Source organism: Arvicanthis niloticus, chromosome 23 (genome assembly GCF_011762505.2).
Source record: "Arvicanthis niloticus isolate mArvNil1 chromosome 23, mArvNil1.pat.X, whole genome shotgun sequence".
Lineage (NCBI taxonomy): Eukaryota > Metazoa > Chordata > Mammalia > Rodentia > Muridae > Arvicanthis > Arvicanthis niloticus.
In genome coordinates this window covers 13267199-13292750 of record NC_133430.1, presented here as the reverse complement: position 1 = coordinate 13292750, position 25552 = coordinate 13267199, and the positions used below count along the sequence as shown (strand labels likewise).

The following is a 25552-nucleotide window of genomic DNA, read 5'->3' as shown; positions in this document are numbered from 1 at the left end:
TGTCCCTGGGACAAGTAGAAATCTCACTACCACAAACTGTACTTTGATCTCTGTATGCATGCCACAGCACACTCATGTACACATACACATGCACACACAGCACACTCATGTACACATATACATACAGCACACACGTATGCACACCCTCATGCACATACACAAATGAGTAAGTGAGAAGTTAAATAAATAAATGTAGTAAGATTGTTATAGGGATTGTCATTTTGGATCAAGGATTTTAAATCATAAATAGGCCCAAACCTATCTTTATTAGTCAAAAGAGAAACCATTACAATCAACCTATTTTGTTTTTTCAGTAGGAAATGTTTATTCCTATAGCATAAGCAGTCTATGTTTTGCTGGACTGGCTGGATGGCTCAGCATGCTGATGCACTTGCCACCGAGTCTCAGGAGTGAGTTAGAGCTCTGGGAACCCAGCTGGTAGAAGGAGAGAGATGACTTATCTTCTGACCTCCACGTGTACAACATGATATGCAAAAGCCACATATATACACAAATAAATACTGTTTTAGTCCCTGACTCAGGATTTGGGGGACTCTTGGAGAGTATCATCTGAATCCTACTAGTTGTAGAAGCATTCTCTCTGGGGTTTGTTGCTGAAAAAACCTTGAAGTGGTCATCAGTTGATGTGAGAGGTCCAGTGAGGCTGGTGGGTAAGGAACACGCCAGAGCCCAATGCGTTCAACTTCTGGAACATTGGTTTTGCACAATGTTAGGGTGGCTATTATCACAGAGAGCCGGGTCCTTCCTGTTGACCAATGGCGGCTGTAGGCACTGCAGCTTTGGGTGCATCTCATGGGTCTGCTGAGCACAAGCCTCAAGATGTAAGTGTTTTGTCAGGACTCAGAAAGCCCAGACGCCAGTGCCCACGGTATTTTTTGATGCAGGTTTGGCTTTGGGGAGTGCACTAGAGCATCTTCTCACTGTCACATACAACTCATTTTCATGGCACATCACAGGCAGATAGAGAAATGGTGCACTACTGTGCACAACAGGAGAGGACCACAGTGCTGTACACCATCACAGTACAAACGGGGTTCTCAGTCCACTCAGGACACCATGTTGTGACCTTTTCACCTTTCCCATTTGTTCCAAATGCTGAATGGCCACTGACTGGTCCACACTAACTATTCACACTGTCTGTAGAAAGCCAGCTACTGAGCTTGTCTTCAAGGCTCTGTCTCTCGTGTACTATGTCTTGAGCAATACCACACTGTTTTCACTATTGGTTTCCAGGCCTTGACACTTCAAGATGGTGCTGCTTTACAACCGCTTTGAACTCAGATAAAAAGTCAGTAGGGTTTGTTTTTTGCCTAACATCATCACCACCACAGTATAAAATAAGCAGCATGTGACGAGTAAGAAATTAAAGCAAGGTGTGGTACCACATGCCTTTACTCCCTGCCCTTGGAGACAGCAGGTACATCTGTGAGTTCCAGGCCAGGCAGGGTATATAGAGACACCCTGTCCCAAAAAACAAGCAAAAAACTACAATTACTTTTACAACAAGCTGATAAAGCCTTTCCTATTCCACTGCTGCTAACAACTGTCCTGTAAGAGACTTCCCTCTTCTATGCTTTACATTTTCCATGTTAAAAAATCGCTTTAAGTCTTGATATTCATATTCATTTTAAAAGGATGTTTTAAGATGCTGTGGTGGTTTGAACAGGTATGGTCCCTATGGACTCATGTGTTCGAATGCTTGGCCATAAGGAGCAGCACCCTTAGGAGATGTGGCCTTGTTAAGGGAAGTACGTCACAATGGAGGTGAGGCTTTGAGGTCATGTAAGCTCAAGCTCCAGCCAGTGTAGAAGCAGACTCCCCCAGCTGCCTGAGAACAAGATGTAGATCAAGATGTAGAACCGTCTGCTTCTCCAGCACCATGTCTGCCTGCATGCTGCCATATTTCCTGCCGTGATAATGGACTGAACTTCTGAAACTGTAAGCCAGCCCATTAAATGTTCTTTAGAAGAACTGCCATGGTCATGGTGTCTCTTCACAGCAATAAAACCCTAACTTAGATTCCTGACACTAAAAATGAAGTCCCCCATATAAAATAGAAAAAGTAAGCTCAGAAATGATTGTTTATATAGTATTTCCATAATTTAAATTTAAAATCTGGCTGCCCCATTTCCATCTGCAGACAGCTGAGTTTAAGGATGATTGTTTCACATTCCCTGACTTTTTCCACTGAGAATAAGTGAGTTTTGTTGTTTATATGAACAATTAAAATACATCAGAGCATTTTCAAGTATACTCAGGTATCTGTCAACATCCATAAACCATGTAAAAAACTGGATTTGATGGGGCTCTTTTCTATGTATACACAAATTTACCCCAATTTTTGTGACTACATTAACGTCCTAAATACAGAGGTTTGAAGGCTGCATTACAGTATTAAAGGGTAGTATCAAAAGAAGAGAGTTCTGATCTATATAGTCAATAGTTTGAGAGTTTACACTGGGCCCACTAAGCTACAATATACTTTCTCTGTGTATGAGATTGATAAATATACTTCTCTGTACTCTGCAAAAACCCTGCGTACACTGAATGATAAACTCCAAAACACTTTCCTGTGAAAATTCTAAACTTATTATACAAGCAAGAGAAAATCCTCAAACTGATCAGTCAAACTGACTCAGACAATTTCTCTTCACTCCGCCTTAGGCGTCTTCCCATGAGATTTAATGCAGTCACTGGAGTGACTATTCGGCAAGTGGACCTGCCTTCCTGCAGCACTCTGAAGACATTCTCTCCTGTTTAGGGCCAGTCTGTCTTCAGTTCTCACCAATGCGTTTCATGCAGATAGAGAAAACAGAGTCACACTCTAGTACACTCTAGCATTGGGGAAATCATTGTAGATTAGTGCTTCTCGAACTGAAGTCAATTTTCATTGCAAGCACACATACACCTATAAAATATAAGTGCCGAAGTAATAAAAGATTATTGAAGTGAAATTAGAAGGCTCCAGGGTGATAATTCATTGCTGTTATCTTCCTAAACAAAGAGAGTTCTCAGGAGAAAGGGTCACACTCTGCTTCGCTATCATACCATCCAGCCCTTGCCAGTCTCCCATGCCATGCTGCCTCCATTTACAAGTTAAAACAGACACATAAAGGCTCCTGCCACCAAGCATGGGACCTGAGTTGGAGCCCCGAAACATACAAGGGGGAAGAAGAGAACCAACTGCAAGATGTCCTCTAATCTCCACAGGCATGCTATGACATGTTCTTGCATGTATATGTGCGTGCGTGCATGTGTGTGTGTGTGTGCTTAAAGGGAAAAAACTTTTTAAACTTCCTTCATTCTGCCAAGTAATGAATTAAACTCCTAGTCTTCAGGAGTCAAAAAGAAGTGAGCCCTGAAGTGTCTCTCCGGACTGAAGCCCTTTTCCTTTTTGCTCACTTCTAGGAAACAGGAGCTCACAGAACTCCAAGGCGGCCACTCCAACGGCTGCACCCTTGTCTCTCTCTCCGTCTGTCATCTCATAAGTGAAGAGTATCTGTCCAAAAGAACAACAGTAACTAACTCATAGGCATATGCGGACATGCAGACATTCTGTAGCAAATGCTTCACACTTAAGATTTCAATGTCCTAATAATTAATAGGCACAGGGACACTCAACTACATTCAGGCCATAGCCCACGCTGGCACAGAGACCAGCAGCTATGCACCCACTTAAGCCAGTGAAACTACTTCAGCAGACGTTAGCTTTATGAACGGTGGGATGGTAGTAAAGTGACAGTAACTCTCCAGCTTCCTCGGTTCCTTATTGCCAGGTATTTGTGAGTAGGGTTTACAGATAAGCAGCTTCTACCTATGGAAAGTGGTAGTTCTCACTGTGACATCCATCCCTGTGCAGCCAGTTTCCAGAAACATACAACATACTTAATCTGACTTTCCAAGTAAGGATAATGCTTCTAAAGACAGTACAAAATGAAATAACTGCTCTTCAAAGGATATTTGTGCTATCTTTTAAAACTTTGGGAAACATTTCTGTTGGCCCATGATTTTGTGGTTAAAACCATCTCTATTGAAAACATAGACACCAGAACTCTAGGGACAGACTAAGGAGGATTTTGAGTTCAATACTGGGCTACCTTGCAAGATACTATCCCAAAAACTAAAAGCAACAAAAAGTCTAGTCTGGAAAGTCATTAACTATACAGGTTTATAAAAAAAGTGAAACATTGGAAAGCTCTCCCAACCTGCCTAAGAATGTTCCAGACAAAGAATCTGAAAGAACTGAGTTTAAATGTGGTTTCACAACTGCACACAAAAAGCACACCACCTTCCGATTAGTTAACAAAATAACTGATTACCTTAGCAGCCAATTCCAACCAATTCCTCTGCATAACAGAGTTAAGGACGGAGACGATGGCCTGAAGAGACAGCTCAGCAGTTAGGAGGCCTTGCTATTCTTGCAATGGATTAGAGTCCAATTCCCAACAACCCAGAACAGGCAGCTCAATGCCTACCTATAACTCCAGCTCCAGGGCATCTGATGATCTGATGTCTTTTTCCAGCTTCCATGAATACACACACATACACACACACATGCTTGTGTTCTCTCTCTCTCTCTCTCTCTCTCTCTCTCTCTCTCTCTCTCTCTCTCACAGAAAATGTAGTCACAATTTTGTAATTGTGGTTTCTTTAAAAAACACAAATATTATAAGAATACATTTTCCTTTTAATCCCGGGGCGGGGGGGGGGGGGGGGGGGGGGGAAGGTTGCTTCAGACTGTCCACAGCAGCTGACTGTGATCTGCCTCATGCTCTAGCAGGGGTGTGATTTAGCCAGCTGCAGACAGTTTCTGCAAGAGTATGACATTGGAATGCTGGGGACTTTTCAGAGAGTATATAAATGCTAGGTCCCTGAGAGGTGGGGAGGGTTGTTGTTGGTTGGCTGGTCTGGGTTAAATAGTTATGAGCAAAGAAGAAATTAAATATCCTGACAACGAAGATCAAACTTACCCCAAGGAACTCAACGCCCCTAATCAGCAGGAAGTAGTCTCACAGTAATGTCACCCCCTTTCTGACCCCTGACTGTTTTAGGGTATCTCTTTCCTTTCCTCTATCCTTTTTTTTTTTTTTTTTTTTTTTTTTTTTTTTTTTTTTTTTTTTTTTCCTGGTTTTTCGAGACAGGGTTTCTCTGTGTAGCCCTGGCTGTCCTGGGCTGGCTTCGAACTCAGAAATCTGCCTACCTCTGCCTCACAAGTGCTGGGATTAAAGGCGTGCGCCACCACTGCCCAGCTCCACCACTGCCCAGCTCCTTTCCTCTATCTCTTTTTCTTTCTTATCTAGTGTTAGGGGGATGGAAGGGTGGAAGCAAAAACTCACAAAGTAACAAAAATCAAGCTAAAGAAAAATAATTTTTTAAATAATTAAAATGATAGAAATGTCATTCACTTAAGTCCCCTTTAGCATGTATGAATCTCTATAAGCATCTTTCTTTCAGTCCTGAAAGTCATTAAAATCAAGTATTCGAAGTGAGTTCAGAGGCTGAACTGTGTACAGCTGCATCCACTCGCCCCGCTGATCTACCCGAGTCATCAGTAAGCACATTAAAGTAAATCACCAAATGCTTTGGAAGCTTTGCTGTCACTTTGGATGACAGTGCTCTTAAGGAGAAGAAAACAATCTTCCAGTTAAGCCTCTCCACAAAGTATGTTACCAGGGGTCTAGTAGTCAAGGCCTCAGACAGCCTCATTTCTGATTTCCTGTAAGGATGAATTAAAAAGCACACAATGAGAAAGCCTAGAAATACCACCGAATCAAAGCGCTGCTCTGAGTCCCTGAGTGCTTTCTCAAGTGTGTTCTTACATACACTACGCTCCCTAAGAAGGCAAGCATAGGCTTGGGGTCACATCCAAATCCTTGTCGTAGTACTTGTAACTGTGACACAGCCATTTATAAAACAGAAATAATAGCGTCCAGCTGCTAGCTTCGGTGTCTCTTGAAAGACCACTGCAGTGCACACACCAAGTCACTCCTACAAGTCATCCATAAACATCCCACCCTCAAGACTCCCTAGTCAGGTTCCAGCAATGACAAGAGACCAAAGAAATCTACCCTGAGGGTGTCAGATCCCTTGACCTCTTCAGGCCCTGCCCATCTTCTAGCCTCTGAATAAGGCAGTTTGGTCACAGAAAAGAAAAAGGAAGACCTTTCAATCTGTACTACAGAGACTAAGGTGAGAGCTTTGTCCTGAGTTCCAGGATACCCTGGGCTACACAGCAAGTGCCTGGGCAGCTAGGACTACATAATAAACCTACCAAAAAAAAAAAAAAAAATTCCCATTTGCTGATAAGAAAGAATAGCAGCCATAGTAGCTTGATACAGTGCCTGGCATGCATGGACTGAACTGTCCTTTCAAGATTACTGAACTTGGGTTAATTACTATACCACCTGTCTTTCAGGGGACTGGTTGTGAAAGGCAAGACTATTCTGGTATAGGACACAAACTAGAGCTATGTAAACTATCTTGCCTATGCTCTCTGGTTTAAGTCACCTAGTTTTGATACAATTACCTTGTGTCATATCCCTTAATACAAGTTGCCAAGGAGTTTCCATAATTTAAGCTTTTTGGAAAAGAGAAGACAGGACGAGCCCAAGGCCTTTAAGTAAAATACTAGGCATTTTAACCCACCGATGCACATACAACTGTATCTGGCTGATACAGGGAAACTGAATCTACACAAAGCTCAGGTGAGACAACTCACAGCCTCTAGTAGGAAACAGGTTCTTAAAAAAAAAAAAAAGGGCTGACGCTGCAGGTTCAGCTTGAGCTTTTGCAACATTTGCATTTACGACGTGTCGATCTATCCCGTGAAGCAAAAAAGCAAATCTAAACAGCACACCTGGGGCCATTCACAACCTCAACCAAGCAAAGCAGGCAGAGTGGCAAAAGAGGCCTTCGCCTAACTTTCTTATCAGTGAATGAAGTCAATCAACCCCGCAAACGCAGTAGAGCAGCAAACAGACCAAAATAAGTAACTGAGGATTTTCTGTCACCTCCTCTTCATCTTTAATTTTTCCTAACGTCATCCAACGAGAGAGGGTTTGTTTGCCTCGGAACACCGCAGACACTCACAGCCCAATGGGCAGGGGTGGTCACAACCTTTCCTGGGCCTGCCTCACAGACCCCCAACCATTGACTCGATTGTTCCGCGCGGTGTGTGCATTTACATTACACCGTTTAAGTCGGAGCACGTGATCTAGGAGCGCAAACTTGCTACACTTTACACACTTCCCTGAGCCTGGCCACACTTGGGACCTAAACAACTCCCAAGGAGGAACTGAACGTCACCGATGCTGGATGACAATCGCTCAGGTCTTGCCCTAGGGAGAGTAAGTTCCAACCCCGGCTTGCTGACGGCAGCTTACCCATTTGTCCAAGGGGACCTGGGCAAGAGACCCGGTGCCCTGGTACAGGTCCAGGCTCAGCTGTTCCAGGCTCAGCTTCTCCTGCAGGAAGTGGCCCAGGTACCTCTGCAGGAGGTACCGACAGGCCCTCTTCTTGATAGATTCTGAAAATGGCCAAGGCATGGTGAGTGCTGGCGGCTGGGGGGCCGGGGCTGCACGCGGAGGCGACTCGGGGATCCGACCTGGGCTCCAGGCAGCGGCAGCACCTCAGGGTCCAGCCGGCGTCCCCAAGCCGCGGTGGGGTCTAGGTTCGCGGTGGCCGCTGCATGTCGGTTCGGCGCCGCTGTCCCTCAGGGCAACCCCATGGCCCGCGTCGCGACGCTCGCACTAGGCCCGGCGGGGACTCGGCGCTCAGCAGAACCAGGCGCCCCAAGCCGGGAGCTCCCGAAGCGCTCCGTCGGTCCAGAGACAGTATGTACTAGAGCCTGAGGGCTGGCGGCTGAGGCGAGACAGACTCCGACACTGCGCGACAAATTTGTTGTCATCTACTGGGCGCGCTCCCGCCTCCGAGACGCTCCTGGCGCGTTCGCGAGACCTAGACTCCCGGCGCGCACTCGAGCAACTGGCACAAGCGGAAATGACGCCATATTGCGGGGGCTGGAAAGTCAGCGGGGAAAAAAGTCCGGGCGGGAGCATTTCCGGTAATAAATGGGCGGGGCAACTGTGGGGGCGGGGGTGGTGCCGGCGCCGCAAGTCTGGCTCCAGACGCCTCAGGACGAGGAAGAAGAGGAACATGGGAGCTCGCAGGTGAGTGGGCGGGCAGGCTGCGGCCCGCGGATCCTTACCTCGCAGTCGCGGCCGAGTGGTGGGTGCTAGCGGACACCCGGATTCGGGCTGACGGGGGTCTGGGGGCGGGTCCGGCCTGGGCTGTCCTGCGGGAAGTGGTGCGCCGGGGGATGTAGGGCGAGGACTGGAGACTTGACATTTCTGTCCGGGTTTTGACGGGTGCCTATTGTCATCAGGTTGTCCCCCCTCCCCCGCCTCCCCACCTCATTCCGGCATTGTTTGCAAAGCATCCAGTAGTTTGCCGTTTGCAGAGCGCCAGGCCGACGACCAGGAAACTTGGGATTCGGGGCGATTGCGGGCAATGCTGTTTTCTCTGTTAAATTCTGGCGCTTCCCGACCCGCTTAGGGGCTGCCTCAGCAAAGACTTTGTGCTCTCCGGAGGCTCTGCGCAGCCGGATTTTTATCTTTTAGAAAACGATCTTTGAAGAGGCGCAGCTGGCTCCTTAGTAAGGCAGCCCCTAAAGGCCCGGAAGTCTGCTGTCCAGAGTTACATTCCTGACACTTGACACTGGGCCACCTTGAACCTACGCTACCCTCTCTGAGCCCACATTGCCACCTCAGCCAGATGTGAGCAGATTAATATAAACTCAAAAATTGAAGCAAATGAAATGATGTGAGCCGGGAAGGAACCTAAACAAAGTCCTGGATTGAGGAGATTGAGTTAAGGAATTCTGGCTTGTGAATGCTTGCAGCCTCCGAATGGGTTCTTTTGGTTTGGTTTGGTTGGTTGTTGAGACACTGTCTCACTGGGTAGGTAGTTCAGGCTGACTTTGAACTTATGTGGCTCGGACTGGCCTAGAAATTAAGGTCTCCCAAATGCTGAAATGTCAGACTTGCACCACCACACCCCACTCAGACTCTTTTTCTACCGGCATTATAAGAAAGGACCTCTTGTTTTTAAAAGATGATATTTTAGCTGGAGACTTGGAAACATCGAGGTAGTGAGATACTTGGACATCTGAGTTATTTTTCAGACGAGAACACCACCTGCAAGGCTTATCACATGAGTCATGCTTGCTAAGTTCCAGGAACTTGAGCAGGGAAGACCGGAAGGAGCAGGAGCTAATGGGAAATGGAAGGAGTGTAGGCCATTGCAAGGGATCGAACTTGTGCTCCGGGGGAAATAAAAAAGAAATACAAGGTAATCTGGCTGAAGTTTGCTAGCTACAGTGTTGTTAAAAGCTGGATGTTGGGGTGACGACTGAGTGGTGACCAAAGGTGAAAACAGCTAGAGCAATAGAAGGACAGCGCAGTAATCCAGATTCCACGGTCTGGCCTGGAGGATAGCCCTGAAGATTAGAACCAGTTGGGTCCTAAGCTTATTTTGACACTAATAAGACATGCTTACCCGACATTATGGCACACAGTTTTAATCCCAGCACTAGAGAAACGGATGCAGATAGCTCTTTCCTTAAGTTGAAGCCCAGCCTGGTTTACACGGGGAGACCCTGGCTCAAAGAGACTCTGAACCATACAAGTAAATAATGGCTACTGTCTATACTATAAACAAAGATGGGTGGGAAGTCCACGTAGGTCCCTGTGTATCAGGCTTTTGGAGTTTTGAACTGGACTTTAGGCTTTGTTCAGTGACTGCTTAATATGGTTTCCTGAACACAATATAAAATAACATTCAAGCTGTCCATAGGATGCCTGCATTTCCAAACACCAAAGGAAGAAAGTGAAAACCCCCACAATAACAAGCACACTACACCAAAAGTGTTGAGGGTGTTGCCTTGAACACTTGTGCTTTCTAGGAGAAATTTAGTGTAGTTAAAGTTTGAGAGCTGTCATCACACCTTTAGCTTAGTGGGATTCACTAAGGCTGTCACAGGGCTGTTTTAATGTTTCTCAAAGGCAAGTTCCCAATGCGGAATGCTGGCACCTTAGCATTAACTGAATAAGAGGAGATAATTACCCAACCGAGTACTGTCGACTTTGTAAAAATTATAAAGGAATTCCTAGTGGCAGCTTAGAAGGCATATCCCAGAAACCAAATGCATCGAGTCAAAGTAATGATCCTTAACAGGAATTCCCAGGGTTCACTGTGATAGTGTTGATTCCACTGAAGACTTACCTGGGAGAACCCAGGGGAGCATGCCTGGAATCCCAGCACACTGGGAAGTCAAAGCACACGGAGCAAGAGCTCAAGGTCATCCCTGATTACAGATGAGGTTTGGAGCCTGGCTGGGTTGCTGTGACCCTGTCTCAACAGCAAAAGATCACACGCCAGTGACATGGCTCAGCAGGCAAAGTCACTTGCTGCCTTTCCTGATAACCCCAGTTCAGTTCCCCAGGGCCCACATGGTAAGAGAGCCAAGTTCCCCCAATAGTTCTCTGACCTCTGCATGAACACCATGGCATGTGCACACACACCTTATATGCACAGAAATATATAGATGTAAAACATAGTATTTTTAAAAGATCTGTATGCCAGTGAGTGGTGGCGCACGCCTTTAATCCCAGCACTTGGGAGGCAGAGGCAGGAAGATTTCTGAGTTCGAGGCCAGCCTGGTCTACAGAGCGAGTTCCAGGACAGCCAAGGCTATACAGAGAAACCCTGTCTCGGAAAACAAAAATAAATAAAATAAATAAATAAAATAAATAAAAAAGATCTGTACATTCAGAACAGGACCACAGTGTCAAGGCTGCCATGCCCCAGCTGCAGCCATCACCATGTATGTGCACCTCTTTAGGATCTGGAGCTGCCTTTCTCCTTTGAAGGGATTTTCAAGCATGATGGTCCCAGCTTTCGGTAGGCAGAGGCAGGAGGATGGCTCATTCAAGGAAGGCTACCCTCAGCTACATAATGAGGCTTAATAAACAAGACCAGGAGGACTGAAGATCTGTTTCAGTGCTTAAGAGCACTTGCTGATCTCCGAAGAACCCCGATTCATCCCCATATCTGTGTCAGGTGATTCAGAAGGCTGTAACTCCTGCTCGCTCTGGGGGATCTGGCCTCTGGATTCAAAGGGCACCAGTACTTACATACACATACCCACACACAAACACATATATACCTACAAATCATTTAAAATAATGAAAATAAACTTTGAAAACAAATAAGGCCCAACATGGTGGTCCACACCTTTCTTCACAGCACCCCATAGGCAGAGACTGGCTTGTCCCATATAGTGAGTGCCAGGCCAGTCAGAGCTGCACAATGAGATCAAACAACAAAACCTGAATATAGGGCTAGAGAGACAGCTCAGCAGTTAAGAACCACTGGCTGCTCTTCTAAAGGACCCAAGAGCGATACTCAGCACACATAGGGCAGCTCTCAAGTCTCTAACTCCAGTATCTGGGAAGCTAACGTCCTCTTCTGGCCCCTTCAAGAACATATGTAATGCACAGACATTCATGCAAGCAAAGCACCCATATACATTAAATATTTTTTTAGTTTTTTTTTTATTGTAGTATGTGTATGTGGGGGGGGGGGGGTTACTGTACATCAAGCCTGGAACCTCATACGTACGCTGTACTGTTGAGCTATATGCCCATCCCCAGGAGGGTTTTTTGTTTTGTTTTGATACGCAGTCTCCTTGTCACTAAGGTTGATCTACTACTTGTAGATGGGGCTCTGACTCACCATCTTTGTGCCTTGTGGCCCTGAGAGCTGGGTTTATAAGCAGGTGCCACTGCACCTGGCCCCAGCATAATTCCTAAACTTGCCATACACGCTGTATGTTCCCTATTTGGGCCTGTCAGTACTGTTTAATGGTAGATTTCAATGATAGCTTCACCTGAGAGAGAAGGAGTGGGGAACATCTTGTCTAGGTCCTGGAGCACCCAACAGAGAGGTTCCTGCCCTGCCTGGGCTGTGTGAGAGCCCACTGAGCACCTCAGACTGCCGCTGGTGCATGTTGGGAGTGTTTTTCCAGATTCCTATGTAAGATGAGAATGCAAGGCATTGAGGTACACCATCCCTGTTGCTACCTGACAGTTGTGGTGTCGACTGAAAAGCCACACTTGCTTTAAAGGGAGTATTTGGGATTCCTGCCCTGTCAGACACTTTCTTGTTAGAGATATGTGTCTGTCACTTCATCTCTTCATGCAGCCTAGTAAAATAAGAAGTGGGGAAGAAAAGATCCAGCCGTCAGCATCTTGATGATATCATGAATCCTCAAAATCACCAACAGATGGGGAAAGCAGAGCCTGAATCACTTCTGTGGGTGTTCTGAAGGTTCCTTTCTGTATAGCTCATGAAAACAAATGCAGTGCTTGAGAATAACACATGTGCTTGTGGAGTTCTTGTCTTTGAAGGTTCTAGAAACAAGACTGTTCACTGTGGTAGAGCAGCAATGGAAGGCTTAAAGGGAAGCAGTGATATTTCCCTAAAATTATTATGTGCAGTGGGTATTTTACCTGCATGATGAGTGTGCACTGTGTGCCTGTTGTCATGTGGGTGCTGAGATTTGAACCTAGGTCTTCTGGAAGAACAAATCTTAAAATCTTATTTACAGGCTGTGGGTTCGAAGGTTACAGTGTCACTACACATAGTTTTGAAAATGTCTCAGGATAGTACCCTGCGTATTTCACCCTAACTTCTCCTTGGTCAGCCGAATGCAGTGCAAAACAGGCAAGGTACCTGCCTTGACCTGTTTTATAGCACTGTGGTGTGTCTGAGTGCAGACTAACTTTACAGGATATAGATTAAAAATAGACATTTCACAAGTGACCGACTGACCTAAAATCTTTAACTTCAAAAGTGTATATGTGAGACCGCTGCAGTGACTCATTGGGTACAAGCACCAGCTGCTCTTGTAGAGACCTGGGTTCAGTTCCCAGCACCTGTTTGGCAGCTCACACCATCTGCATCACAAATTCCAAGGAAACCAATGCCCTCTTCTGGCCTTGGTGGGCACATATACATGATGCACAGGCAAACACAGGCAAAACACTCATACATATAAAATAAGGGGAAAAAAGTTTTAAGTGTAGAGGAATTTTAATTCAGCAGCATGGCTGCTCTAGCAAGGGAGCACACCCAAAGGCCTTGTAGGTCTTTGTCATCTGGACGGAACACCCCTTTAATCCCAAAGACAGACGGAAGCTGATCTCTGAGTTCAAGGCCAGCATGGTATAGAGCAAGCTTCAGGTAAAGAAAAGTGTAGGTCCAGGTGGTTCCTGCCTTTAATCCCAGTTCTCAGGAGACAGAGGTGTGCAGGTCTGAGTTCACATCAGTTGGTTTGGTGTGGTTCAGAGTTAAGGAGTTGGGAGTGGGTCCGGGTGAATGCAGGCCATGGACCTGACTTAGGTCAGTTTAGTCAGTTGAGTTCAGTGAGTCAGTGCGTCAACAGAGGCCGTTGAAGCCAGAGAATAAGAAGGAGCCAAACAATTAGAACAGATTGCTAGAGTTAGTTTGAGGCTAAGAGCAAAATGTCAAAAGCTGAGAGAAGCCAGTTTGACTCAGTCGGCTTGGAGAGGAGTTTGAGACAGAACAGCTGAGTTGGATCAGCCAGAATTCAGAAAGAGCTAAAAAGGGTGCTAATTCAGCAGTAAGCCTGAGAGACAATTACTGTTTGTTTGTTTGTTTGTTTGTTTGTTTCTCAAAACAGGGTTTCTCTGTGTAGCCTTGGGTGTCCTGGAACTCACTCTGTAGACCAGGCTGGACTCAGAAATCAGCCTGCCTCTGCCTCCCAAGTGGTGGGATTAAAGGCGTGCGCCACCACTGCCCGGCTAAGAGACAATTACTTAAGGTGAATAAAAATTACTTTTACACTAAAGTATATATATGTCAGAGCCATTGAAAACAAATGTACAGGACATAAAGATTTAAAAAGGTTTGAGCTTTGCCTAAATTCTGAACAATGCTGGTCATAATTGATTGCCTTTAATTCCCCTTCATTTTTTCAGCATTTGTTTAAAACAAAGTAAATTTCATGTGAAACATTGCCATGGGTTACTTCAGCTATCCCAGCAGCAGCTTGGCTTCTGAAGCAAACGCTTCTCCTTCCTACACACACCCTGTGATCCCTCAGTGTGGCACAGGTTCGTTCATTATTCCTCCTACTGCAAACAGTGCATTTTTGTACTGTAAAGAAAGTTGAGTGTGCATTAGTTTTCACTGCCGTGACTGTGTCTGACATAAGCTGCTTAAGAGGAGGAAAGCTGTATTTGATCTCAGCCGAAGGGTTGGTGGATGAGCTGTCAACTGCATTGCTTCTCCCGATGGGAGACAGAACATCATACAGAGGGGACACTGCAGAGCAGTGCCGCTCACCTAGTGACACCTGAGAAAAGAGAGTGTAGGGGTCTCTGTGTGTGTGTGTGTGAGAGAGAGAGAGAGAGAGAGAGAGAGAGAGAGAGAGAGAGAGAGAGACAGACAGACAGACAGACAGACAGAAAAGAGTGTGTTTATGTAAGAGTTCTCAAAAACAACTCAGTTGACTTCAGCAAGGCTCAAACAGGTTGATCCAATGATGAGGTCAGAGTCCTTGTGACTGAGCCACAGCACAGTGACAGTCAGGTGAGGACCCAGGATGGAATATACAAGCCTTCGTGGGGATGTGTCATTTCAAACCATAACAGAAATCAGAATTGTCAATATTCCTTTAAGTTAACTAATTTGTGTCCAAGGTGCTGAGGACTAAACCCACAACCTTATACATGCATGAAACTACACCCCAGCCTCAGTGTTCTTTTTAAATTATGTTTGCATATGCAGGTATGCACTCTTGAGTACAGGTGCCTACAGAGGCCAGAAGAGGACAGTAGCAGGCCAGTATCCCCTGAGGTAGAGTTGTAGGTGGAGTGATAGCTGTTGTGAGCTGCCTAAAGTATGTGCTGGAAACTGAACTCATATCCTCTGGAAGAGCAGCACTCGTTGTTGTTGTTGTTGTTGTTGTTGTTGTTGTTGTTGTTGTTGTCGTTTTGAAACAGATAGGGTCTCACTATGTAGCACTGCCTATCCCTGGACAGGCCAGACTCTGAAGGATAAAGCTGTTTGCAGATCACAATATCCAAGACAGCACTCATAAAATAACATGAAATACACATCCTGAATCCAGGGAAAACTGCAGGCATGCAAATCAGTGGACACAAACCATGGTGAAGACAAAGCTGTCAGCTGACACTAACCAGGAAGTAACATCGAGAGAGCAGATAGAATATCTAAAACATGGTGGCAATTCCATATACTTGGAAAAGTGGAGAAAATTTTGAGCAGGTTTAGCAGAAGTGACCTCTTAAAAGCAAATCAGTGAGGGAGGGCAGGGGACAGCATCGCCCATGCACACCACTAGTCCCGGGAGACAGAGACAGGCAGATCTCTGGGTCTGAGGCCATCTGGTCTACAGAGAAAGTTTCCAGGGCTACAAAGAAACCCTGTCTCGAAAAATCAAAAAGGAAGAAAAATGGAGTCAGTGACTCCGCGCTGCAGATCTGCTCTGAGAGAAACAATAGGGACTTTGAGAAGGGAACAAGGGAAGGGAAAGTGAGCAAAGGAGGAGGACCCCTCTCAGAAGTAATACAGGAGCCAGAGTCTCCCTCCACGCGACATGGAGCCCTGGGGTCACACCCCAGCAGTAGCTCCACAGAAAACCCCCCTGGGTGGAGGTCAGAGACTCAGAAGTTCAGTTCATTCTTGGCTACATACTGATTCCAGGCCTGCATGGGCTACATGAGACTTTGACCAAAAAAAAAAAGGGGGGGGCAAAATTAGCACATATTATGAGTTTTTTAATATATATAGAGTGTAGCCCCCCTGCGGCCACGAGTCAACTGGGTCCGCCTGAAAGTGGGGCTGGGAATGAAAGGGGACAGAGGGCGAGAAGAGATAAAGCCAAGACAAAGTTCTCTGATCAAGGCTCAAAGCTTTAATGTTCAGCTCTCAATTTAAAGGGGAAGGCCCAACCCACAAGCCCTCCTGGTTTCAGCCGGAGATGGGTAGGATAATCCATAATTTGTTCTAGGTCACGGCCAGAGATATCTCAAGGCAAGCCCAGGGGCAGTTCTTCTGTGTTCTGTGCAGCTAAGGTGGGTAACTCCACCTAGATCCTATCACTTGGTCTGTTGTGATAAGCAAGGTTTCTCAGGCCTGCTCATGGCTGGGGGAAGGGTACAATAGAGGAGTACCATGACAAAAGAGCCAGAGTGGACACTCATAAGGTTCCCATACATCAAGAGCAATGTAACATCTGTCACAGCTGCATTATGATAAAGCATATCCCTGAAATGCTGAAGCAACCACCAGAAACACACAAAGTCTTAAGTAACTAAACACCTATAGTCCCAGCACTCTGGAGGATCAGAAGTTCAATGACATGTATGCTTCGTAGCAAGAGTGAGGCCACCCTAGAAACTTTAGTGTCTTTTTAAAAAAGCCACCAAATAGAATGTTGAGAATTAGCCAGCCCAGACAGAACAAGGAGAGGAAAGTAAGGCGTGTTCTATAGATAAGAGCACCATCAGCCCCGGACGGTTTTGTAGTAGCCCAAGTATGGAGACACTTAATGATAGAGCCGCCTGTAGTTGAACCAAAGCATAGCTGTGTTTTCTGTAGTAGTTACCAGCTCTTCACAATTAAGCGTATTTCTTTGGTCATGATTATTATCATATTTATGGTTCTAATAGTTGTATAAATTTTTCACATGCTATCTTGTTTCCCAAATTAGACATTAAAATACTAGTAAATATTTTTAATTTGCTTGTCTGGTTCTTAGAGAACATCTTGGATAAAGCCACACCTAGTGGTACATAAGTAAATAGAGTCAAGACCCTCAGTTAAGAAACCGTATCAGGGCAGTTAAGAGCACTTGTTGCTCTTGCAGAGGACCTGGATTCAGTTCCCAGCACCCAACTGTGGTCACAGCCGTCTAGAAGAGAAGGCTGTGTAATGCCGTGCCCGTGGATAATAGATGCTGTAAGTAGTGTAGGGAAAGGCATTACATGCAGGAAAGGCAAATCCATGCACACAGGACTGAGGATAGAGTACTGGCCTTCCCTCGGGGAAGGTGGCCCAATATAGTCATTCTGCCACCAGGCCACTGGCTGGTCTGCCAAGAGATTTGACACTCAGCAGCAGCAGCAGCAAGGGCAGCCTTGGAGAACAGAGGACACAGGAGCAGATTAAAAGCCAAAGAAGCCAAGTAGCCTTTGGACTTTGGAAATCACCAGGAAGTATTCAGTTCTCTGAGTCCATCAGAAGGAACAAGCCATGCCGATATCTTGATTTCTTTTTTTATTTTTTTTGCTTCATACCTCCAGAACTTTAAGAAAATAAAAGTGCTACTTTCAGCCGCTGCACTGTTATTTGCTCCAAGCCACCAAGTTTGTGGTCATCTGTTACAGCAGCAATACGAAGCTGATAGCAAGCGCATATTGTTAATTCTACAAAACGTTTTTGCCAACCACTTTCTTCATGGCACCCATAAAAATATTCATCATCATCATCATCATCAGGGTTGCGTGTCTTAGATCTCTCTACCTCGGTAAAGCTGTTAGAGGGCTAGAGCAGTGACTGGGTTTGATTTTGAGTGGACTGCTACCAAGTCAGTGAGAGTGCTTTCTGTTGCCAGCGATATTGGGGCACTGAAATGAAAGCTTGGGGTTGTGTCGTGTGACGCAGACTCATGTGGTGCGTTGCTGAGGCAGGGCCGTGGGAGGACAGGTGATGCTTGGAGAGTAGAGATAGGAAGGACTCAATGGGCAGTGATGGGTGCTTGTTTGTCCTGTAACTCTTTGTGGTCTTGGCTTTTTATTGATTTTTATTTTGTTGTGAGAGGCACAACAGAGAACTTTTTTGGCATCTTCACTGGTTTTGGTCATTTTGTTGACTTATGTCGATTTGGCAGAGTCCTGGAAGTTTTTGCTGGATCGTGCTGCATGACTGATTTATGTTTGGTGATAATTTTGAACTGGACTCCTGGTATCCTGACAAAGATCGAAATCATGCCAAAGAACTACTCTAAAGAGGTTCATATCCCCTTGTCCTATTGGCTATCTTTTCTCCCCTACCTTTGGATGGGGAGGTAGAAGGGGTGTTGAAGCGTTTGGGAACCCTTATTAAAGTAGGCTTTAAAAAACTAAAGCTGGGCTGGAGAGATGGCTCAGCGGTTAACAGCACTGACTGCTCTTCCAGAGGTCCTGAGTTCAATTCCCAGCAACCACATGGTGGCTCACAACCATCTTGTAGTGGGGATCCAACCAATGCCCTCTTCTGGTGTGTCTGTTGATGGCAACAGTATACTCACATCCATGAAATAAATACATTTTAAAAAGAAAAAAAAACTTTAAAAAAAAAAAAAAAAACTACACAGAGAAACCCTGTCTCAGAAAAAAAAAAAGAAAAAAAAGAAAAGAAAAGAAAAAAACCTAAAGCCTACAGGGACTTCACTGGCTCCAGTAACTGAAAGTACAGAGGTGGGAAACTGGCTGGGCACCTGCCAGCCTCTCAGGTGATCGAAGCAAGCAAGTCTGTTATGGGCAGGAGAGAACAGTGCTTAAGAGCACTTCCCTACTCTGGCAGAGCAGCCAGGGTCAGCTCCCAACACCCATACGGTGACATGACCACCTGTAACCCAAGCCCCAAGGAGCCAACACCTTCTTCTGGCCTCCTGAGGCCCCTGTACATACACGTGCTCACTTGCCCTTGCATACACACACCACGTACAGATGCACACACACCTACACATAACTAAAATAAATCATTGTCAAAAATTTTAAATCTTCCACATTGTTCTCAAAGGGATGCATGAAGTTTCCTAGATGTCTTCTTTTTGGAACTTGGGGCTAATTGTTACCAGTAACCATCTGGTGGCATACTCTACCAGTGTATAAGGCCATCTTCCTGCCAGTGCTGGACTCCTGCTGAGAGAACTTTATGAACATCTTCTTTATGTAATGGTTATTCTGATGTCTGTAACTGTACTTAATTACCAAGGTATAGACATGACATGTGTGGTGCTTAGAAGCTAAAACCTGCAGTGGTGGTGCACGCCTTAAATTCCAGCACTTGGTAGGCAGAGGCAGGCAGATTTCTAAGTTGGATTTCTGAGTTCGAGGCCAGCCTGGTCTACAGGGTGAGTTCCAGGACAGCCAGGGCTACAAAGAGAAACCCTGTCTCAAAAAACCAAAACCAAACCAAAACAAAAACAACAAAAAAGAGAAGCTAAACCTTTCCAAACTGATTTTTTTTTTTTTTTTTAATCGAACCAGAGCCAAGTCATTGAAAACACTGGACCAATGGACCAAACTGAGTTTATAAATTATATTAAATGGTAACCTGTATAAAACCAAACATAACTTTAAGCAGTATATTAATTGAGTAAGGGAAACATGTTTAAAGAAGTACAGAAAAACAAACTAGGTTCATTTTCACTTCTGTGAACTTGACAGATAAAAATATTCTGTAGGCCTCCAAAAAGGTATTAAATCAAGGAAATTCTTGTTAAGACAATGGGCTTTTATTCTCTGCCTCACAGACTGACAGAAGTTAAAAAGGGATTGGAAAGCTTGTGTTGAAAGCCAGCCTATGGAGTCACTCAGCAAGGCTTTATGTAAACGGTGATACTTGTAGAAAGTTAACACAGGAGTGTCCTCTGACTTTGCAGTTCTAGTTCTGAATATCTAATTAGGGAAACAATTACACATTTAAAATTATGTGCTCATTGGGCATGGTAGTGTATGCTGTAAATCTCAACACTCAGGAGTAGAGGCCAGCCTGGTCTACAGAGCAAGTTCCAGGTCAGCCAGGACAACACAGAGGAACCCTGTCTCAAAAAAACAAATAAATAAAGCTATGCACTCATTTGCTGAGACATTGTGTGACATAGCTAAAAATAGTAATAAGACAAATGGATATCAAAATAAAAATTGATGCTAAAAAGGCTGCCAAGATAGCTCAGTGGTAAAGGTGTTTGCTGCCAAGGCCAATGACCTGAGTTCACAAGGCCCCCAGGACCCACAGCTAGAAGGAGATGCTGACTGCCACATCATGCCTTGGCAAGCAAGTATCCATACACATTCTCACAAATAAATAGAATGTTGGGTTTCTTTTTTTTAAGTTTTAGGAAAAAATGAAGAAAAGGGATTTTTTTTTCCCTAAAAACTCATAGTTAACTGTAATTTTTACTGTGAAAACTAGTGAAATGGTTTTAGGTATTATTTTTCCTGAAAAATGTTAGTGGTTTGTTTCTGTGCATGTGTCCTGTGCGCCCTTGAGTACAGAAAACAGACGAGGACATCAGTGTCCTGCTCTATCACTGTTGGCTTTCTTCCCTTGTGTTAGGTCTCACTGGATCTAGTGGCTGGCCACCAGCTAGCTCCAGCTTTCCTCCTCTCAGCACTGGCAGCACCCGGTTGCAGATGTACCTGCAGCCATGCCAGGCTGTTTACCCAAGTGCTAGGATTGAACTCGGCTCCTCATGCATGTGCAAGTGACCTGCCCACTGAGCTGCCTCTCAGCCTGTTTGTGTTTTAGACTGAATCATGATGAAAACAACTCCATAGGCTTGTAGGGAGTGGCACTGTTGGGAGGTGTGTGGCCTTGGAGTGGGTGTGACATTGTCAGTGGAAGTGGTGGAGGGGTGGGCTTTAAGGTCTCAGAAGCTCAAGCCAGGTTTAGTGTGTCTCAGTCTGTTCCTGCTGCCTATGGATCAAGATGTAGAGCTCTCAGCTCCTTCTCCAGCACCATGTCTGCCTGGATGCTGCCGTGCTCCCCACCATGATGGTAATGGACTAAGCCTCTGAACTGTAAGCCAGCCCCAATTAAATGGTTTTGTTTTTTTTTTTTTTTTAATAAGAGTTGCTGTGGTCACCAGGCGTGGTAACACATTAACACATTGCCTTTAATCCCTGCACTTGGGAGGCAGAAGTAGACTCTGATTTCAAGGTCTGCAAAGTAAATTCCAGGACAACCAGTGGTACATGGAGAAACCCTGCCTCAAAAAAAAAAAAAAAAAAAAAAGAGTTGCTTTGGTCATGGTGTCTCTTCACAGCATTAGAACCCTAAGAAAGAAATTGGTGGGGGTGCGGGTGGGGTGGGCTGGGGTATTACTGTGATAGGCCTGACCATGCTTCTCTATGGAGGAATGTGAACTTTGGAGCATTGGATTAGAAAAGCAGTGGAATGCTTTCGGTGGGACTTAATGGACCATCCTAGTAGGAACATGGAGACAGAGGTGGGAGGGGATTTGGACTGCGGGGCCTGGCTCAAGAGTCTTGAGAGAAGATTTGATGTGGCCTAGAGACTGTTCCCCTGATACTTTGGTGGAGAGTGTTGCCGCTTTCTACCCTTGTCCCTTTGAATGTCTTTCCGTTAAACAACTGTGTTACTGTTTTCTTGCAGAATGGAAACAGACTATAACCCTGTGGAGCTAAGCAGTATGTCTGGATTTGAAGAAGGCTCCGAGCTCAATGGGTTTGAAGGAACGGATATGAAGGACATGCAGCTGGAGGCTGAGGCGGTTGTAAACGATGTTCTCTTTGCAGTCAACAACATGTTTGTCTCAAAAAGCCTGCCCTGTGCAGATGATGTGGCTTACGTCAATGTGGAGACAAAGGAAAGGAACAGATACTGCCTGGAGCTCACAGAAGCAGGGCTCAGGGTAACTCACTTTTGTTTTTAGAAGAAAAAAAAAAGCCTATCTTTATCATTTTGTCAGAAAGGATAAAAAGGAACATTACATAGAAACCAGACATAGGTATCTTCAAAAAAATTAAGAAATATTTTCCTCAAAATTTTGGTAAATAAATTTTTGATCAACACAGAACAGTTGAATTTGAGGGAGTAAATACATTTTGAAAGTATTGATTCCGTTTGCTTTAATCATTAACCACCCAAATGAGTTTCTTCCCCTTCTGTAGCTAACTGTGTCTCCCAGAATGGGATCGCTGCAGGGGATACCCTTCAAGTTACTGTGCTGAAAGAACTCAGCTCACCTTTCACCTCCTATCCAAACCAGATGCTTGGGCTGGGCTATGTACTAGATGGCGTGTTGTACAGGCCAGAACCCCCACACACGTAAAAAGGGAAAGAGAAAACTTCACAGACTTAGTTAGCATCTGACCTCCGTAGATATGCTGTGGTGTGTGTGTACAATATTATTAGAGGCTGGGCATGGTGATCCAGTTCCAGTCCATTAATCCCAGCATTTAGGAGGCAGAGGCAGGTGGATCTCTGAGATTGAGGCCAACCAGGACTGTATAGTGAGACCCTGTATTTTTAAAGGAAGAAAGAAATGCTTAATGGTAGAGCCCTGGGTTCCGTTCTCAGCAGCAGGCTGGAATGGAGAGGCTTCATCACCAGAGTTTTATTGCAAGAAAGCACCTTGATGTGGGAGATCCTCAGTATGTATGGACTTCATCAAGGGTGGGTGCTGGAGAGCCGGCCCAGTGGTTAGGAACACATGCTTCTCTTGTACCAGTTTGATTCTCAGCACCCACGAGTCAGGCAGCTCACAGGGACTTCGATGGCGGCTCCAGGAAGTCCACTCCTCTCCTCTAGCCTCCACAGATATCTGCACTCAAGTGCACACAGGCACACAAATACAGAATTTAAAATAAAAACAAATGAGGATAAAAATGTTTTCAGAGCCGTGGGCGTCTTTAATCCCTGGAAGGCAGAGGCAGGTGGATTTCCAAGTTCAAGGCCAGCCTAGCCTACAAAGTGGGTTTCAGAATAACCAGGTTATACAGAGAAACCCTGTCTTAAAAGCAACGATAATAATACTTTTTATTATGTCATTTTCAAGATTTTAACACTTGAAATAAGAGCAAAAGTGAGTAAGGCAAACCTCTTAAAGAGCCATTGGGGGAGCACATCGCAGGTGGTAGCGGTCCTGTGTGCTAAGCCATTGGGGGAGCACATCGCAGGTGGTAGCGGTCCTGTGTGCTAAGCCATTGGGGGAGCACATCGCAGGTGGTAGCGGTCCTGTGTTCTAAGCTACTCATGTAGATTGCTAACAGCTGAAATGCATGTCATCCGCTGAGAGGTGGTATCGCTGCACAAGCCCTTCAGACACCCGGCTCTTAACCGTCTGTGCCAGGATGGAAGCTGATGACTGCTCACTGCTGTCCTTCTCTTCTAGGTGGTGGGCTACGCTTTTGACCAGGTGGAGGATCACTTGCAAACCCCCTACCATGAGACAGTCTACTCCTTGTTGGATACGCTCAGCCCTGCCTACCGGGAAGCATTTGGAAATGCACTCCTTCAGAGACTGGAAGCTTTGAAACGAGATGGACGGTCATGAGTCATTTCCCTCGTAGCAGAGCCACTGCTGGTGTAGGGTCTAACATAAGTCTTGACACCCCTGCATAGTCATTGTAGAAAGGGCATCGTTGGCTTTCTGTGTTTGCCGTTCCTTCACACGTAGGCGTTCGACTCACAGCATAACCAACTTCTGAGCTGTCTTAATTTCAGATTCATTTAAAGGGATTTTGAGACCGTTTCTCTGACACTCTCATCCTGAGTTCTCCACATAGCTCTGCGTCCCGTACCTAATCAGCACTTCATTCTCCCATGACAGGGCTTCAGCGCTGCCAGCACTCTCTTTTACATAGAAAATTTTACATTTGCACAGTGATAGAGAAATTAGAATCACCTAACTTGAGACCTGGATTCAGCCTGCTAAATCAGGGGTTTACTACTAGCTTGGACTGACTCTCTAGTGGTTGTTTTGTTACTGGCCTTATTGGAAACAAACTGTCAACTAGTTTCCCCTGCACAAATTTTGAAATGTACTACTCAACTTAATCCACTTACACATTACCAAATGGACTGATGAAGATGAATTGCTTATCTGTTACTTAGCTAGGATAAAATGAAAGGCAGGGAACAGAAGTAGTTCTCTATTCCTTGTTTGCAACAGCCTGCCAACCTAGAGCTGACAGACCATTAGCAAATGAATGTAACAATTACTCATCTCCACACGATATTCTAAGCACATGAGCTAATAGAGGAACAGGCCCCACCTCATCCTCCGGTGTGTATCACTTCCAAGGAAGATCCTGGTTTCCTAGGAAACGGTATTTTGGCCTGCGTTGATTCTTATTCCGAATGTTTGTTTACAATGTACAGTATATATATATATGCACATATATATTCAGAAGGTATTTTTGCTTCAATGCTGACTTTGTATAAAGCAGTGCTTTGGTATTCCCGCGGCGCCCATCTTCCCCAGCAGTTGGTCAGGGCCCTGTCTCATTGCCACACGGACAGTGTAACATGAGCGCATTGTATGGTTTGAAACCAAAGGATGAATGAAGCATTCAGAAACTTGATATTTAAAAAAAAAAGAGATGCTCTGTATTTTATATTTTATTACAGTCCCTGGTGTTTATAAACTTAATAAAGTCCTCCATGCTGCTGCATGTTTTCCAGTGTGTGACAAACAGAAAGGACCTGACGCCGTTCCAGTTGTCACCCAAACAACTGCTTTGGGAGTGACTAGCCGCTGTCTGCATCTGGGCACACCTTTGTACGCTGGTCAGCAGCAGGTGTTTGTCGTTAGTTTCCAGTGGGCATTTTTAGCCTCTGAAGACCATGGGAGGGAAGGTGAAGGGTACAGCCGTGGGTGAGCACCTGGTTCAGTCTTGAGGATCAAAACAGTTTTAAAAACTCAAAATGCTTGTATGAACCAGGCCTGGTCAAGTTCCACCTACATCACTGACGTCATCGAGAGTTCACCGGGTGTTTGAGCCTGGCTTTGCAAGGCTCTCCTTCTGGCTTAATGTCTGGGTGCCTGCAGGTGTGCACAGTGAAGCCCAACCTCAGGTTGAACTTTCTCGTGCTTAATCTCAGGCTAATATTTTTAAAAAATGATGTCTGTAGAGTTTAAATAAAATTGTTTACTCGATTTTGAGTTGAGTATAAAGCAGTCACATTTAAAAGTTGAAATTGTTTATTTTGTGATAGGTGACTGATTCCAATATCTGTACCACATTTTTTTTTAATTCATCAGTGTTAATTTTGAGTTGAAGTGAGTGAAGGGAGTGGTTCTTCTTATTATTTAGAATACAGAGGATCAGTAAACACACACATGCACACACAGACACACATACACACCTGGGAGCACAGGCAGACCCTCATCCTAAGATGGCTAAGCCAGTTTGTAAGATTAACCATATAAATTAAGCCTTGATTTTACTTCTAAAGAAAAAATTCTCTGACTCCAATCAATTTCAAAAGAAATTGTGCATGACCGCACATATAACCTGAGCACTTGGGATGTGAAGACAAGAGAGCCAAGACCATCATCCTTAGCTACAGAGGGGACGGGAGGTCAGCCCAGGTTAATCAAGACTCTAGCATTGCAGCAATGGGCAGATGAGTTTAGACAACTCAAAGGGGAGGAAAAATGAAAGCTGTTCAGTGACCACTTAAAAGG

General features: G+C 45.1%; 2 protein-coding genes across 5 annotated transcripts in view; one reads left to right on the top strand and one right to left on the bottom strand.

Moving 5' to 3' along the window:
• Positions 1–7565, bottom strand: part of Atg2b (autophagy related 2B) — a 66668-nt gene extending 59103 nt beyond the window's left edge. For both annotated transcript variants that reach the window (XM_076921258.1, XM_076921259.1), the window contains exon 1: positions 7404–7565. In XM_076921258.1, the coding sequence (XP_076777373.1) occupies positions 7404–7565 (162 nt within the window). The remainder of the gene's footprint in view (positions 1–7403) is intronic.
• On the top strand, positions 7435–24536 carry Gskip (GSK3B interacting protein). Of its 3 annotated transcripts, none has more exons than XM_076921261.1 (3): positions 7435–7566; positions 21514–21772; positions 23255–23565. In XM_076921261.1, exons 2-3 carry the CDS (start codon positions 21515–21517, stop codon positions 23414–23416), a joined length of 420 nt encoding a protein of 139 aa, XP_076777376.1. In that variant the 5' UTR covers positions 7435–7566; position 21514; the 3' UTR covers positions 23417–23565. The 3 variants fall into 3 exon arrangements, with proteins under 3 accessions (XP_076777376.1, XP_076777375.1, XP_076777377.1); XM_076921260.1 differs by lacking the exon at positions 7435–7566 and adding an exon at positions 8063–8189 and having other exon boundaries at positions 23255–24536; XM_076921262.1 differs by lacking the exon at positions 7435–7566 and adding an exon at positions 9346–9369.
• Positions 24537–25552: the final 1016 nt, after the last annotated feature.

Excerpts from the sequence above, each read along its gene's own strand:
- Gskip (XM_076921260.1), top strand. Across the intron at positions 21,773-23,254 it reads TCACAGAAGCAGGGCTCAGG|GTGGTGGGCTACGCTTTTGA; the intron begins GTAACTCACTTT and ends CTTCTCTTCTAG.